This window comes from Pinus tabuliformis, chromosome X (assembly GCF_031772625.1).
Source record: "Pinus tabuliformis cultivar Carrire ecotype Pingquan chromosome X, CPIR1, whole genome shotgun sequence".
In the NCBI taxonomy this organism is placed as follows: domain Eukaryota; kingdom Viridiplantae; phylum Streptophyta; class Pinopsida; order Pinales; family Pinaceae; genus Pinus; species Pinus tabuliformis.
In genome coordinates, this window is record NC_142308.1 from 1,418,930,948 (window position 1) to 1,418,949,554 (window position 18,607).

The 18,607-nt window shown below is 37.7% G+C and overlaps 1 protein-coding gene across 3 annotated transcripts in view; it reads right to left on the reverse strand.

Moving 5' to 3' along the window:
- Window positions 1-15,108, reverse strand: part of MIRO1 (MIRO-related GTP-ase 1) — a 300,498-nt gene extending 285,390 nt beyond the window's left edge. Inside the window, exons 1-6 of one of the 3 annotated variants that reach the window (XM_089452597.1) lie at window positions 14,677-15,108; window positions 11,511-11,758; window positions 11,191-11,323; window positions 10,919-11,065; window positions 5,721-5,897; window positions 5,068-5,322 (exon numbers count right to left, since the gene is read on the reverse strand). In XM_089452597.1, coding sequence (XP_089308723.1) covers window positions 5,068-5,322; window positions 5,721-5,897; window positions 10,919-11,065; window positions 11,191-11,323; window positions 11,511-11,725 — 927 coding nt within the window. In that variant the 5' untranslated portion in view covers window positions 11,726-11,758; window positions 14,677-15,108. Of the gene's footprint in view, window positions 1-5,067; window positions 5,323-5,720; window positions 5,898-10,918; window positions 11,066-11,190; window positions 11,324-11,510; window positions 11,764-14,126; window positions 14,280-14,676 lie in introns of those variants that run through there. The other 2 variants (XM_089452596.1, XM_089452598.1) reach the window with 2 other exon arrangements.
- Between the last annotated feature and the right edge of the window lie 3,499 nt (window positions 15,109-18,607).

An 18,607-nucleotide genomic window follows, 5' to 3' on the forward strand; every position in this document is an offset into this window, starting at 1 on the left:
ATAGAAATAGATAGCATTTACCTATAATAGATAATATAAAATAGGTTTTTAATAAATAATAAGTTTTCATATATATATATATATATATATATGGACCATAATAATATTCATATATTGGTAAATATGATTCTAGATTATGTTATGGATTATAATATATTACAGTATATTCAATATTATTTATATAGTGAAATATATAAATATTAGATATATATAGAAATAATACTCTATGGCCACAATACCATGTATGAATCCATCCCACTGCTCGGTGAAACCATCTAGTGCAATCTTGACCAACTAGTCCTCAAGGATAGCCTCTCCCATTGCAGCCAACTTGTCTCTCACCTTAGAGATCTTGGTGAGGTATGAGGTCACCGTGTTAGTCTTGGTTATCTAGGTACTTCTTAGCTTTTGTCTCAACACCATCTTCCTATTCTCATTGGAACTCTAGTGTAGTGTGACTAGGGACTCCCACATCTCATACGCAAACTTCTTCCTGGTCACATGAGGGAATAGGTGGTCTTTGATGGCATCAAGAATGATTCTCTTCGCTTTAACATTCTTCTTGTTGAACTCACTCAACTGAACAGGGTTCGTAGGAGGTTGCACGACATTTTCGACAATGTCCCACACCTCCAACTCCTCAAACAAAAGCATCATCCTCTCCTTCTAGGGGCCAAAGTTTTCTGCCCCTGCCAATCTGTCCTCCACCCTTATACAAGTCGCCATGACCCTCCAAACCAACACCAAACAGTTAGATCTATCACAGATTTTTCACTAGGCAACCTTCCTCCCTCTCAACCAACAATTCTTTGGGTTGTTGAAGATGGTTGTAGGTTGGCCTTCACACTGTTCTAGCAAAAGGTGCTTGTTGGTCTAATATATCAATTGATGTTCTCCTCAAATATGAAGCTTCCTTTCTCAGATCTAGAGCATTTCAAGCTCTGATACTTTGTAGAAAATTTTTATTTTTTTTAAAAGAAACGAGTAGCATTTTTTTATAGTAAAATCTGGAAATGGGCCAGGTCCCTTACATTCTTAAGAAGAGAAGTCTCAAAGATTTGCAGAAGATTTTTCAATGAGACAAGATTGCTACCTTCCTTATTTCTATTGCCTAATATTACATTTTATATTCTATATATTCACCAAAATACTCCGCAAATCTTGATTGTTCGACATAACATAAATATTCAGACGCAGACTACTCGCGAACAACATGATCCGTGGAATCTTGAGCAGCTTCCATTAACTGACTCAGATTTGCAATTCGCTCAGCATCAGGCACCTGACTGCTATTCACAGCAACCCCAGCTCTCGCCGCCATTGGTCCACGTGCTTCGCACAAACCCAACACCTCCTTCAACACTCCCACCTTTGTCAGTTCGACCTTGACTTCAATATTCTCCACAGAATACCTCAAATTTATCATGCCTACATTCAGCGTTTCCATAGCCTTCTACAGAAGTTTCAAATCTTTTCGAAACCCATTAATATGCGCCAGCAACACTGTTATCTATTCTTGTATCTCTTTGACTACCAACTTGGTTGAATTATCAATCAACTGCGTTACGTTCCCACTGCACCTGGAGTTCTCTACTTCTTTTCTGTTGTATGAGTTCGTTGAAGTTGTTTTCTTCGCTATTCTTGCCTGCACCAAGACTATTTTGCTCCTAATCTGCATTGCCTAGCTCTTATTTATAATCCAGAGGTCCAATTGCGATGAGACTCCCATCACTTCACAATTAAATGAGCTCCCTACCTGTAAACCCGTCATGGCATACTCATCTAGTCGAAGCACCGTCACCCTCCAAACGAGATGAAATGCCAAGGTACAAATAAACTCGCCTAATACACCATTTAAACTAGCTTGGTATATACCACTTGTCCCGTTTCATGGTTGCTAAACATTGCCGTTCCCACCTATTAATAAATGTGCTACGTCCCTTGACAGCTACCACCATTCTGTAACCAACCTCGAGGTGGTAATTAAGGTGTTATACCTCGCAGTCACTCTTCTCTCGATAATCCACCTGTACTCCACTGTGATTATATTTAATCCGCTCATTAAGGGACGTGAGATATTGAAACCTTGAGATCTGAATGCAATTCCCCTTGGGGCAGGTTCGCACCCACATTTGCTTGATGGACCGCCATACTATTATTCCCTCTTTTAACATGATAAAATTTGAAATTATCAAGTTTTTTTATAAAAAGATAATCTTTCTTATCAGTGGAGAAGAGTTGTCGACAAAAAGATGGTCATTTCTTGAAAGCCTTTTTGCAGTTTTGTATCACCACCAAAGAGTCGCGAACAATAATCAAATTCTGTATGCCTTTGGAGATGCTTACCTTCAGACCTTGCCAAAGAGAGAGAGAGAGCTTTCGCTTGGTTATTCAAGGCTTTCCCAAGTCCCCATGCATACTTTGTTTCATATTTTTCTTCGAGCTTAAATATCACCCCTTCCGCTCCTACCTCCCCGGCCATGTAGAAAATTATTAAACTGTTGTAAACCACCCAGTTTCAAGTTGTTGCATGGTTTAATGCCCAAAACACATCATAAACACATGATTGAAATAAAATTAAATTTGTATTTAACTTAAAACAAAGAACTACTCTACTCTTTTCACTTCAACAACTGATACAAGAAATTATTGCAAGCACATACACATAAATTTTACACAATTGTTTTTGGTCTAATGGCCCTGGAAAAACCCACAAGGGAAAAACCAGTCTTCAAGGACCATTTGATTGCTCTTATACAGCAGAGATAAAAGTCAAACTCATCTCCCTTTTAACTTGAAGAAGACACTACCAAGTAACATAGAAATTTGAGCATTCACACAGTGATGAACTCTGATTGATTTTGCCTTGGTTTCTGTGCATAAAAACCACCCAACAGTGCTTTGATTTCTCTGCTATAAAAACAGACTTTAACCCAGAATTTACTGCCTTCAAACTGCCTCGAATTCAGAGCTTTTAGACCCTCGAACTTCACTTGAAAGACTCGCTACAGGGCCTCAATTTTCTCACTAGCAGTCAGCTGTTTTCTAGGCCAGCTCACCCAGAAAACTCGGTCTGCTAAACTACCTTAAAATTCAGCCTATTCACTTAGAAATTTAGGCCTGGAAAAAAGTCCATAAACTCGACCTTAGTCCTCCTATATTCTCGGTCTAGTTGAATGTTCAGTAGCAGATATAATAGAGGTTCGAGTTGCTAGTTTTTAACACCAGATGTATGTTGAGTCTCCCATTCAGCCACCCTCCAAACCTGCACTGATTGCAAGCATAAAACACAGCCAGAAATCACTGAAATTCAACCTGAAAACACACCTGAAACTCAGCCCTGGTCCAGCACCGCTTCCAGCTTAAACTCAGCCTGGAAACTTCCTGAAATTCGACCTGAACTCAGCCTGGTTTCTACCTTAAATTTTGGGCTGGTAACCTCCCTCAGATTTCAGCCTGTAGCCTCTGCAAAACAGCCTCAAAGTTCAAACCACTACTGCAAAAATCTAGGAATTTGTGCCAGTCTAAAGCTAACAACTCGGGCTCCCCTTGAGCTTTAAGCTGCCTCCTTTCTCTGCAATCTGAACCCTTTTTTCCTTGCTCCTTTTCTCCTACTCGAGCTTCCCTCTCTGCCTCCTGCACTCTCCTCAAGTCTCGTGACAAGAATGAGGAATAATCCTTTGCCCTTTTCCTTTTGCCATCTCTAAATGAGGGGAAACCTAACCCTAGAGATCTAATGGCTGAGATTAAATCTCAGCGCATTAGATGAAGGGTAGAGATCAATTCGCTCTCTTGACCCACTTTCTCATGTTGTCTCCCTCACTTAAAGAACTCTTAGTGACTTTAACATGTTTTGTACCTTGTGCATTTTTTATTTCATAAAGTCACTTTTAAAACATAAAAGTAACTTTAATATTAAAAGGCACTTAGTACTTTTTCTCTTAAAGTCACATTTAAAACATAAGTGACTTTATTATAAAGTACCTAGCACATGTACCACCTCATAAAGTGACTTAAGTCACTTTTAAAACATAAAAGTAACTTTAATATTAAAAGGCACTTAGTACTTTTTCTCTTAAAGTCACATTCAAAAACTAAGTGACTTGATTATAAAGTACCTAGCACATGTACCACCTCAAAAAGTGACTTAACTCCTTGACATTAATGTTATTAAAGTGTTTCTTAACCAAAAAGGCCAATGCACTACGAAACATTTCCTTGGTACCATTTCTCTCAACAAAATGTACATTAATTAATTTATTAATTCCAAGTTCCTAAGGATAAATAATTTAATTATTTAGATGACTTAAATTTAATCTCTACCGTTGATCTTAAATGATGCTTAGGATTTAATCCTAGCCAATGATCACTTAGAAGATTAGGGTTAGGGATTGGGCTTAATGAAATTATAACATAAGCCTAAGGGGGGAGTGAAAGACATTGTGATTGAGAGGGCGATTATCTCAAAGAGTGAGAGACTCAAAGACTGAAGAGAAGAAAAAGTTGTGCAGCAAGGTATTTTCAAGAGAGGAATTCAAGGAGGCTGAGCTTGCAGAGGAGGAGGCCGAAACCAGTGAGAAGCTGAGGCGGAAGGTTGAATTCCTTATTGCGCAAGGAGGTCGTACAGATGAAGAAAAGGAGGCCGGTTTACAGGTGGAGGACCCGAGTTTTCCAGGGCTAATATTTTTCCAGTGTGCCGAAATTCCAGTGGGATACATTTCTCTACAGGCCAAAATTACAAAGCACCAAAATCCACGTTCCATATTGTGCTGTATTTTCTCTGTATTCTCTGTGGGTCAAAGCCCTAATTTTCATGAGTTAGTGAAGTGAAGGACAATTTGTTAGGCAGAATTTTCTGTTGTTTCTTGTGGCTGATTTTCTATTTTCTTCCGCTGCAAATTTATTTTTGAAGTTAAAATACAGTGTATTATTTCCAGCAGTTTTCAGAATTTTATTGAGCAATATAATTTCTAGGTATAAAATAATTGTTAAAGAAAAATAAATCAGACCTGGTAGTAAAATATAACAAATTATAGCAATTGTCTCACACATATACATATATCATACCTGATCAGGTGCCCGTTTGAACTGTGCTGTTGGAAGGAGGTCATCTCTAAGCTTAATCTCATCATTATAACCAAACTTTCGCAAAACTGTCCAGGTGGTTTCAAGCCGTCCTTTTTCAATAAAAAGTGCATGGAGAAAAAGAAATCCTGTCAATGTGAGGCCATGTTCATTGACGCCTTCTGGAAGTTTTTCCGAAACAACCTTCTTCACCCCAACAATTTCCGAAGGCTGTAGAGGAGCATTAAAGCATTTAACCTGCTCAAACACAAGGTTGCATGCACTTCATGAGATCCTATCCTAAATATGATTAATTCTCAATGATGCTGCGTACGTTCCAAAAAGTTTTGATAATCAACATGAAATTTCACAAAAGAGATTGCATCAATTAACATAAAAAGAGCACCTAGATTCTAGTACTCTAGTTTTGCTAACAAATCAGTTCATTATAAACAGAATGCCAACAAGGTTTATTTAAGGAACAAAGAAAAATGTTACCACATATCCAACATTGGTACATTCACAATGAAAAAAACTAAAGCAGATAAAAATACATTTACATGGAAAAAGAAGTTTTTGTTAACAATGCCACATACTCTTGGATAACTAGAAAAAATTGTATATGCAATTTTTGAATACCATGAACAAAGACATACCTGAAAATCATTCAGTTCAGCATCACTAAGAGCTCCATCTCTGTCATGATCGCATAGAATGAAGATTCTTTTCAATGCCCTTACACAACGAGGCTTTAGTGTTTGGGTTTCTTGATCAAATAAAGGTGCTGTTGGATGAAGAACTGCTTTTTGAGCATAGTAAAAAACTTCTGCAACCTGCCAATATCAATGCTTAAATTAACTTAATTAAGTTTTGGGCCCTAGTTAGAGAACAAGTGATATAAATAAGACAAGGCAAATTCTAAGGCTGAAAAACATAAAAGAGATTTACAATTATTTTGACAGGAATTACACCACCATAGATTAAATGTTCTCGGATAATATTGAGCCAAGTAACAACTAAAGGAACAAGGCAAATTCTAAGGCTGAAAAACATAAAGAGATTTACAATTATTTTGGCAGGAATTACACCACCATAGATTAAATGTTCTCGGATAATATTTAGCCAAGCAACAACTAAAGGAAAAAGGTTTACCTGAAATGCATGCCATGCTACTATGTATGAAAATGCATGTGTGCTATGATCTGAACTTGCAGAGCCCAGAAACCAGATTTTAGAATGGCTGCACTTTCATAACCTTAGATATACTAGAAGCTCAAATGGGCCTAGCCCAAGCAGTTGAGAGAAGGAGCACTATCCTCCCTGCCCAGGATCAATTCTTGCAAGTGACATTTTGAGCTCTAAATGTGCATATTGATATATTGGCCTTGAGCCCTGAAGAATCCAGTTTACATTGGATACCATCCTCTTGGAATGAGGGGAAGTGCCTAGTGGGTTTCCCTGGGATAAAAAAATTCTTAACAAACAGAAAAGCTTGAAGCCAACCCCAGAACCACCAACAGACCTGTCCTTAATGTTGCCTGCATAACTGCACTCTTATCACAACAAATGTTATCAGAACCAAACTGGAACCCATTGAACAGGCCAGCCCGACCATTTTGAATGTGAAACCTGTCCAACCAGTGGCACCAAACCTAAAAGGCCAGTTCATTACCGAACTAGCCTTTTTCACTGAACTGGCCAATTTTGAACGACTTCGTGCAATCTGACAAAGTGAAAGGACCCATGAAACTTAAATTTGTTTAAAAAAACAATAATTTATGACTGGGGAGCCTAATATTCAACCCTAGGACCCTACTAATGTTATGTAATTAATGGTAATGTTAAATTCTTGAAGTAAACTGGTCAGTTCTGTACGACTTCATACAACGAGAGAGAGGACCCTCGAAGCTCAGATTTGTTTAAAAAAACAATATTCTTAAAGTGAAAGGTACTTAAATGTTTAACATTACCATTGATTGTTTCAGGATGTTTGATAATGGTTCCAAATTCATTGGATTTCATATGGAGAAAGTAGAATTTTAGATCTCATTCAAAATTCAGCAGACTTAACATTTTCAGGATTTCAGGATTGAATGCTTCCATTGAATTCCATCCAATTTAAGGGTATAAAACTAGTGTTTAATCAAGAGCACCAAGCCCTCTATATACCTCAATGTTGACGGCATTGAATGTTAAACTCCTCTGTCATGGCCCTAGAAAAAATGTACCCTTCACTTAAGCAACAACACTGTTTTGGATATCTTATGCGCCACGCTGTATACGGACCGACCTGGTGCACCTTCTGCAAACAAGCATCTGAATCCCACACACATATGTTCTTAAACTGTCCTTCTATCTGTGCAATTTGGCAAGCCATATCAAATACTATCCAGCATACAGGCAAATGGGAAGGGGAAGATATTATTCGTTCATGGGAAACTTGGTTTTACAACCATAAAAATTCTAAACTTCAAAGCTTGCCCATTATCACATGCTGGTACATATGGTTAGCCCGGAATCGTTTGATCTTTGATGACAAACCTGCTATCTGGCCGCACATCATTTCTCTTATTATTGCTGCATATAACGCGCTGCCTGACCCACCACAGCCCAGGAACAGAAGCCCGCGTAACCCTCCACAAATTGACCATAGTTCCCCATGGGCATTCTTTGACGGCTCAGCTCAACAACAGGGTTGCGGGGGGGGTTTTATATTATACAAAAATGACCAGCACTTCTTCAAAGCAAAACTGGGGCTAGGTCCTGGCACAAATAATTTTGCTGAGATTATCTCTCTACGCCATCTCTTGCATTTTGCACTGGGACACAACTGTATGCATATTCATATATATGGTGACTCCAAGATTATCATTGATTGGTTCAACAATAATACAGAATGCCACACACACACTCTCAGAACCATTTTGGATGATATTCATATACTGAAGGCACAATTTATTGACATTACTTGTCATCACATCTACAGGGAACACAACAGCAGAGACGACCAACTTTCCAAGGAGGCTACGGCACTTCCCAGAGGCGAGTGGCTGATCCAGGAACAGCGAGGCACAGATTTTTTTCAGTACTATCATCGCCCTTATATAGACACACACTACTATAGGGCGGACAGCCCATGAGATATAAATCTTTTTTGATACTTTTTTGAACTCCTGTACATAGCTGAAACAGACATTATATGATGCCCTGCGCGGCTTTATGTTTATATACATATATCTAGCAGATAGATAAAGGAACATCCTGCGTGATGGTTCATTATTGCTCTTTTTTTAACAGACTTAGCAGCATCACAGCTTACCACATGCAGTGGAAGAATATACAGCATATGCAAATGCATCTACAATATGTAATTTTTCAACTTTTAATGAAAGATTACGATTTTTCCAGGGGAAAAAAACAACACTGTTTTGGAATGTTAAGCCTTTTTTATCCTATTTTAATGCTTAGAGGGTGATATCAATGACGATGATCCCAATATAGCCAATGATTTTGATCCTATGTAGTTATTTGTTGGAGTATGATTTTTTGCTAGACTCTATAGACCATTTAGAGTCTTTTGTTAATATATTTTTGGTTCAAGGATGGATTGCACTTGATGCTATTTTGGTTATATAACCCTTGCTAAATACACCCTTGCCAAAATAGCACCAAGTGCAATCCATCTCTGAACCAAAATTATGTTAACAAAAAGGCTTTAAATGGCCTATAGACTCTAGAAAAAATTTAAAAATCATACTACAACAAATAACTAGATATGATCAAAATCATTGGTTATATTGGGATCATATATATATATATAGAATATTTTATGTATTTTTTGGCTGACCCATTTTAGGTCCAGTATTTTTTCCAATTTTCCCAGTTCTAGTCTAATTTGCAGTTTTGGGATCAACCAGTTCAATGACTGGTCTGGTTCTGATAACATTGATCACCACTTTTAGAACCCAGAAACCAGATTTTAAAAATGGTTGCATTTTCATGGCCCTAGATACATTAACCAAGCATATACAGCAGCAAAAGAAAAGCTTGTATTCAACCTCCAGAACAATTATCATACCTTTGCTTCTTAACATTTCCAGTATTACACCCGGATGCGGGTGCTTCTACTAGGCATTAAATATGGCATACGCCACGCCACCTGGGAGCAGGACAGATCGCCGGCACCTGTACGCGGAGGCCTGCAAAAGGAATTACAAGTTAATGCCCAAGGTAAGCGAATTTAGTTTGCAGCAGAGGAGACGGGACGCTGCATTCAAGCCGAGCATGGCTGCTCAGGACTCGATGCAGAACAGGAGTAGAGCCCAAGGCCTTTCCCCCGTGGTGAGAATGGATGCTACGTCGTATATTGGGATTAACATGTCAATTATAGAACAGAACTGGCCCATTGCTACTTCCCGTGTTCGGAGAGAGGTTATACCGGCTTCCAGTATTCGAGGGATTGTTGAGAGTTTGGGGTCTCTGGTCTTAAGCGCCATGCCGCGCAGCCGAGGAGTACCCAGGCGAGGGAGGTCTGGTACCCGAGTTGGCCTGGACATGGAAGATTTACAACCAATTGCGCCCATTGCCTCAGCGCCACCCTCGTCTCCCAGCTCTGAGCAGGAATGCCTTCTTCCACAGGGCACCTACCAGACTTTTCGCTTCAGGTTTCCTAGCCGCCTAGTCAGACCAGAAGTGGTGGTCAATTTCACGGTTTTCATCTCTGAGGAAGAGCCTGGAATGCCCAATTCTAACTCCCCTGCCTCTGCTAGTGTTCAAGATAGTGATATCCTTCTGGGCGACATGAACGGTTTGGTTTATAGAGCCCACCGTTACGAGGAAGCTCCAGCTCAGAACGCCCTGGTCCAGCAAGCTCCGACTCAGGAAATTTCAGGTCATGCCGCCTCTGTGCAAGAGGTTTTGCCGCCGCCAAATTCGAATATGGAAATGGAGGTCTTCAGCGCTCGTGCTCAGCCAGGTCCGGGAGAGCTGCCTCAGGACGTGGACGGGATGGTCATCTGGCTCGACTCGCCCAGCCCGGACAAAGGAATGCAGGCGGCCTCGCCCAGCCAGACAGCCTAGTTCCCTTCGGGTGCACTGTTTTGTCTTTTTTGCAATCATGTCGATACAAATGGTGTTGTTTCAGTTTGGCTACTGTTGCAAGTTTCAGGCTTCAGCAGCATGCCCTTCTTGTTTTAGTGTCAATGATGTAAAGTAGCTCTGTCCTGCCAGTAGCTATGGTGCTTTTGTCAGTTTGAGTCCAGGTTATTTGATGTCCAGGAAGCATTATTATGGACTGTGTTTTATGACTCGGTTAAAGCAGATAGACAGTATAGTCCAGCTTCTTCTGTTTGAGGACTGGCCTCGGCCTCCTCGCAAGATCTAAACTTTGTACATATTTTTCTTTTTTAATATAGCAGTAGCCTTTACTTAGAAAAAAAAAACATTTCCAGTATTACTGCACTCTTATCATGTTTACTTTATTAGCCCTAATTTCCTTCTAGCATTGCACAGTGGTGAATATTAAAGACCATAGATCAAACCCCATTTCCAAATGAGATGCCTTCCCACCAGTCATTTTTGTCAAAACATTTTCTGGCATAATCCCAGATAAAATTGGGTAGTTTATAAATATTCAAAATAAACAAAGAGCCACTTGTAAAAGTGATATTAAGGTATTTAAAAAATCAATAAAAAGAAAGTTACTATCATACTGCTAGCATATGTCTAGACTGTTAAAACAGAAAACTTGATAGTATTTCAAACAACCATTTCTCAATAAAAACCACCTTCAAAGTTCATTTGTTTAATTGTAAAAACTATTCTTCACATTAAATGGGAGTGTCACATTTTGCACCTGAATCTGCTTCAGTGCTGAACACTCTATACATGTCTCAATCTCTCGAAACTGATGCATGATTGGTGTCATTACTTGCTCCAAACTTAGTTGTTGATCATCTCGAAGATCTAATTTACAACCAACCACAATGACTGGCACTTTCACCTATATGTAACCGAGGAGAGGACAATAGAACAATCCTATATTAGCTTTTTTTGTGCAAAGAGATATTAAAAAGTGTAACACCATAGCAGAGACAAACTAAGTCACATTATAAGCAGAAGTCTTACTTCTAAGCGACGAAGCTCTGGTAGCCAGTAGGAAGACAGACGCTCAAGTGTGATAGGTTGTTCACATGCATATGTTAGAACAATTGCATCTGCCTTCTTGCATTCTGCTCCTAGCTTGTTACGGTCCTCAGGTCTAAAATGCCGATTATTTTAAGGAGAAATGTTAGCTCTTTATAGAAAAAAAACTCCAAGGTTAAAAGAATATGTTAAACAAAAGAAGAATTGGCACCCATACAAAATATTTATCAACACTGTAATATGAAAAGCTATCTCAGTGCATTTACTCCACAAGTAAAAGCAGAAACCATGAAATATCCAACCTGGATGATGTATCAATTATGGTGAGTGGAACACGATCAGGATAGAAATCTGGAGGGAGTCTTGTTGGGGGCAAAAGTGGAGGAGCCCTCTCTGGAAACGAATCAGTGGCTACAGAAACAATCAAACTAGACTTCCCAGTACCACTGTCTCCTATCACCGCTACGCGAACATTTGTTACTCCACCAATACTTCCACTTCCACCTGTGCTCCCCATCTTGCTCTATGTTTGACAAAAGAAGCAGCTCCCCTGAACTTCAGCATGTAACAGACAAGTTTTAGAATATAAAATTACAAGATTCAAGTAAGAACCTGAAGTGTTCGCTCTAGGAGAGCAGGCAACCCAACAGAAGAAAGAAGACAATCATGAAATGAGCAGATACAGTCGACCATCACAAATAATCCACATACTAGTTGAAGTGAATTGGCTGTTCTTAAGCTCATAATCAGATAATTACTATTCATTTGTAAGTTTATCTGAATAAAATTTACTCTTAAATTGCCAAAATGAGTAAGATGATATATAAAATAAAATAGGAAAATACTAGTATGAAGTTTTAAGCCGTGGTAGATAAATGCCCCGGTAATTTGTGGCGTGCAAACAGTGCAAGATAGGTAAAACGATGGAGTTAGGCCAAATCACTAGTTAGTAAGGGAAGGGGATTAAGGAACAGATGACAGTGATAATGATAAGATATGTTTAGTTCAAAAGAATATTGTATTTTATAAATTCCATTTTGAATATAATTTTCATAACATGATTTTAAATACATAATTTTGGCCATGCGCCAAATATATAGAATTAACTCTTTTGGCCTAAATATTTTACTTATGCAGGACTTTCTAAGCCACCATTTTCATAAGTATTATATGCTTACATAAAATATAACATGAAACACGACATCCTTGAAATTGGCTCCCAGACAGAAGTTCAGAGTGCAAATGTACACATAGGAGGGGACCATGTTCCTCGAATTCTGTTAGCCTAGAGCCTATCAGATTGACACAACGTTTTTGATAATAGATATTCTTGCGTTGAAATCTAAAAATAAGAGATGCATATAAAAATAAAAGGAACAAAGATGAAATTACCAGTTCAAACTTTGGAATGTCTCTCATTAGCCATAATAAATCTAGCCTACATCAAATCATCAAACAATTCATCACAATGACGTAGCTTACACGACCAAGGTTGCATCAACGATTTCTTCAAGGAGATGATAGATGAGAATAATTGCTAGGAAATCTCTGAACTTGAAACCAGATGAAACTGGTGACATCCACAGCAAAGGCAAATGCTGTCTGGAAATCCATGGAAAGTGATGAGATCACTTGAAAAGGAAACCAAAAATTATCACTTCACATTCTACTGGATATAGCTAAAGAAAACCTCAGAAGGTATAGTGAACTTTTTGAAAGCGAAAAACTGAGCTATTTTGATGAACGGTCTGACCCAGGCAAAGTGACTTATTGTACACAAACATATACAATCCTTTGAACATAGAATTCTATACTCACTGCCACCAGTAACAACCTTCAATAAAAAAAATTGAGCAATTAAATGTAGATTACTGATAATATCTTACCAGTTTCGGCTTCTCCTAAACTATATTAAGGTTTGGCAGACTCTGGCAAAGGGGAGCTAGAATTTAAAAAATGCATTATCAAAAGCATATGCGCATTCTTCCATAGTGGCATACAATATGCTATCAGGTGCAAACCTTGGCAAAGGATGCAACAAATCACACTTGTTTTAACCTGACTAACACTCTAGAGCTTCATAAGTGACGCCTATCGATTACCCCACCTAGAGGAAAGAACCTTTGCAAAACTACATTGCTTACAATGATCGAAGCAGCAAAACTTGGTGAATGACGCAACAAAATTGCATATTGTAAAATGTACTAGCATAGACCAATGGAAGCCAGATCTAATATGCACCTCGAGGATGCGTATCTCAAACATATCTTGAATTCTAACATTTAAGATGCCGTCCATTTATGTGAAGTCCAGATATGCATCCTCAAGCTTTACAACCTCGAGAACATGGATTTAGATGTATCTGTGCAGGCGTGCATGTTCAATGCACCAATGCATCATCCTGATATCAATGCACTGTTAACACGCACGCAACGTGTTGATGGATCCCCGCACCTCCCATCTGCTCCCTAGAACACCTCGCTTGTCTCTGTGTAAATATGACTTAAAGTTGCAAATCGCAGAGCTGTAACATCTAAAATAATTCAGCTGTAAAAGGTTCAGATGGCACATGCACTGATTAACTCACTTAAATGTAAGAAACTTTGGTAAGTTCTATCAATTAGCCACGGGAGGGCAGCGAGGTCGGTGAAATCAGGGACAAGATCGTGCTATTGCCTCCATCGGGGTTTGATTTCTCAGAGAAGAGGCTGGCACGCTGGTGCACCACCACAAAGTGCCGTTGATCGGCAAAACCAGCGTGGCTTGCAAGTGAGGCCAGGTGGTACATGCCCCCATGGAAGTGTAGATGAAGTGCCAACTTCTTGATAGGTAATTAATGATTGGCACTCCGTCAAAGGAAGTTTTCTCAAGTCACACTTCTTATAACACCTATAATGCTAAAAGAGTTTAAATCCTACCTGGATGAACTGTGATGACCGAAAAATTGTAAACGCCTGGTGCAGACTTCGCAGACCACAGTGAAAGCATACGAGTCCTTTAAGATGGAGTTGTGTTTGAGGGTTTGCCGGCTCAAAATCAAAAGAAAAGTAGAAAAAAATCTAGAGACCACCCGTCGGCTATCTCAATAAAGACTCGCTTCTTACCATCTTCACATGCGCAAAACTTAATAAATGATGGAGCGAATATGATTTTCTTTTTCTTTCTACCGTTTATGGATTTTTCCCTGACAATGACCATCTCGGACTTTTGCGAGGTCTCAATGTTTCTCTTGACCACGATGTAGTTGAAGGTTAAAACGAACGAAAACACTCAAACCCCATGGTTGAGAACTGGGGAGAGCTGAAATACAGTATAAAGGGCAGAAAAGTCGAGCAAGGATTTCCACAGCACAAAAATCTCAGCACACGTCCCTTGTCATTCGACACAGTACCCCATGGAAGTGCCTAAGGTAAACCTCGAATGCGTAAAACCCTAGGTAAGAATACATGCCGGGAAAATGATAAATACCTGCGTTTGGCGTCTGTGTCGCCGCTGCAAAGCTGCTACTCCTCTATTTCTCTAATGTGATGATTATAGCGACGGAAGACTATCTAACCTCATGCTATTCTCTGGTCTCGTAGCAGCTGGGATTTGCAATTCATTAGTTTTATTGTTTGATACCCATTGACATCGAATGCTACCAGGTTTAAAGGGAATCTTATATGAATCGCATGGACATTTTGCCATGGAATTTCGTAGACATCATCGAAGTACTTTTCTTTTTCTTTTTGGTTGTGATGTATTTTTGGACGAAGCAGATTCTTTGCATGAAAACACAAGTTGAATTGATTAATTTAGTTGTTCATATTTTCTGTGTCGAGGTTTTCGGTTTTCAAGTGGGTCGTGAGTTCTTTGGAGCTTTTGTTCTTTCCTTCCCCTAGGGTTTTTTTTTTCGCTCAGTGTGCTTGTTTTTTCCTTCCTCTTAGGGTTTCTTCTTTTGGTTTTGGTTCAGTGGTTTACTAATACTCTTGTTCTTGACTTTTTTTTTTAATATGTATGGCTCATTCTATTTATTTTTTCCGAAAGATATAAATAAATAAAAACTTAATTAATATTCTTTAATGGTTTATTTATTTCCATTAAATCAATTTTATAAAAAAACCTCTTTATACTCATCCCTAGTGATATAAAAACTTATTTAAAAAATAAGTTAATTTAACACCATAGAATAATAAATAAATATTTATATTTATAAATAAATAAATAAAAGTAAATTAATAGAAATTTAACCAATATTCATTAATAGTTTATTATTTTCACTAAATCTATCTTATTGAAAAACCTCTTTACTTTTCCCTAGTGATTAATTAAGTTAATTTAACAACCATAGAATAATATACAATAAAAATAAAATTGAATACCCTTAAAAATTGACCCGGTAACCTCCCAATTGGCAAAGCACTGATTTGACCAATTGAGCTAAGTCTTGGCATTGATTTATATATATATTATTATTATATATATTCAGTTTAATATTAATAAATGATTTATATGTATATTATTATTATATATATTCAGTTTAATATTAATATTATTTATTAGTATGGGTATGTGTTTGAATTTTTTTATTATTTTTATATATATTATATATTTAATCTTTATTATCACTTTTAATTTTTAATTATATATATATATATATATATATATATATATATATATATTTTGATAAAGTAAAAAAAAAATGAATATTATTAACCCTAATAAAAAATAGTTGTTAACTAGTTAACTAATAAAATTATATATATATACCTGGATGCGGGTGCCTTAATGAGTTGTTAATGCTCGAGCACGCGGCGCCGGCATCTGGCAATACCTCGAATTGGTTTGGCAGTTCGTGGCAGGATATTAATTAGCATTTATGAAGCTTCGAGTTCAAGGCACGCAGGGAAAGGATTTCAGGATGGTGCGCACAATTCACGGTTCATTTGTTCTAGTCTCTTCAGACAATTACAGAGTCGCTCCGGTTTATTCAGGTAGTGACATTCTCTGGTGGTTATGTCCTCAGAACTTTGGCGCAGTACAGAGCATTTGGAAGTCACCATGGCTTCATAATCGCTCACATCTAGCCAGCTTCAGGTATTTGGTTTTGTTTCTTTTCGAAGGTATCTGGTATATTCAGTCAGTCTTCTCTATATGCGTCGGGTGTATTTAGTCAGTCTTCTTGCCCATCTCTGTAAGGGGTTTCGTTTCGGTCTTTGCTAAAGGTGTCTGGGTCGGGTATTGGGTTCATTCAGTCAGTGCTGGGTTATTTCTCGTGGTCGTTTATACACTCTGTGTGCTCTGCTTTGGGGTCTTCAAATCAGAGGTCTGTTCACTCCGGTTTCTTTTAGTTTGTGGCGGGTCGCTTCTCTTTCTCCCTCAGTCCTTCAGCACTTTCAATTTGTTAATCCTTTCTGCAATGGCCCGGCGTCGTGGTATTCCCAGGCGGGGTAGTAACTCAGGATCCCGTGGAGGGTTTCGGGGTCGTGGTGGCTCAGGACCTCGACGTATTTCCCCGTTAGCCTCTGCCTCGCCGGCCTCACCGCCATCAGACCACTCTGGACCCTCCCTAAACAGCTCTTTTCACTCATCCCGGTTCAAATTTAAAAGCAGGCTTAACAAACCGATTATCTCAGCCATTATAACTGTCATCTTCTCGGAGGAAGAAGATGAGCTCACAGGCTCAGTTGAAACCTCCAAGGAACAGTCTCTTTCTCAAAATTCCAGTGACTCTCAGGGCAGCTTAGCGGGTGATGTCCTCAATAATCCCGCTGCGTTGCAGGAAGAAGGTCAACAAGAAGACTCTCGCCATCAGCAAGACTCCTCTCAAGAGAATATCATAGCTTGTGCACCGGCGCAATTCTCTGGCAGCGTTCTGCACCTTGTGACTCCTCCAGGCTGCAACATGATGGAAGTTGAAGATAATGTGATGGTTCATTGGGTAAGCTCTCCCAACAAGGCAAATGAAGACGACACAGACTCGCCACCTCAGGCATAACTACTTCTGCCTCAGCAAGTCATCTCAGGATTGCTGGTTTTTGGATGTAATTCTCAATGGGTATGGCTTCTGATATCATCAGTATGGTTTTTCTCATCCTCCAGGTTATGATTTTGGCTTTCCAGTTTTTTTGTAATAGTGGCAAAGAACAACATTTTGTAATAGGGCGGCTCATACTAAAGCGTCGATCCTATCTAGCTCTATTTAGTCTTGGGTCTATGATTTTCATCTTTGTAAACAGAAGGCTAAGTGTTAATTGCAACGGTTTTTCTGACAGAGGACAGGCTACAGCCCCCTCAGAGGTTCAAACCTCTTTGTAAATATTTTTCTTTTTTCATAATTGAATAGTCTTTATACAGAAGAAGAAGAAGAAAAAAAAAATATATATATATATATATAAAGAGAAAAAAAAATGAATATTATTAACCCTAATATAGTCATTAACTAGTTAACCATATATATAAATGTTTAGTTTTTAATATATATATATATATATATATATATATATATTATTATATTATTATATTATTATATTATATATATTCAGTTTAATATTAATATTATTTATTAGTGTGGGTATGTGTTTTACTCTGAATTCCTTTTAATTTATATATATATATATAATATATTTATTCTTTATTATCAGTTTTAATCTTTAGTTATATATATATTTTGATAAAGTAAAAAAAAATGAATATTATTAACCCTAATCAGATATAGTTGTTAATTAGTTAATTAATAAAATTATATATATATATATTATTAAACATGTAATCTCTCTCCCCCATAGTCAAACATAGTCATTGTCTTCCTATTTAACCATCTTCCTAGATGTGCCATCTTCCTAGATCTATTTCTTCATCGTGTTCTGAAGATGAACCACACTTGTTGGTTCGAAATGCCTCGACCCAAATCTTCAATGTGACTTTTTTCGATAAACCTTTTATACCTATATGTTTTATGTTATTAGTTAAGTCTTTAACAATTAATTAATCATTATAGTGAAACATATTTTATGAATGTTTTTATTCATTTTGGACTAAGTATTAAAAAATTACTTTTTTTCTCCGTAAAATTTAAATTATTTTATTATTTTATATTACACTAAGATATTTGTCTCAAAATACATCTTTCAATCCAATTAAGATATATATATGAGTATATGTATTGTCATGAACCAAAACTCATAACCAATTTAAAATATGAGAGAAAGAGATCTTATAATTGTATCCCATAAACTAATAAAAGTGAAAGAACAAATATCTAATATATAAAATATAAGATGAAGTAAGTAATAAAGAGTATTATAGAACTTCCCATCAACACCGTGTTGAAGGCTCGTTGTAACAAAATAAAAACTCAAAAGTAGTGAGTCACTTTGAGGATAGGTTTTTTTTTTTTTTTTTCCTTCTTCTCCTTGTG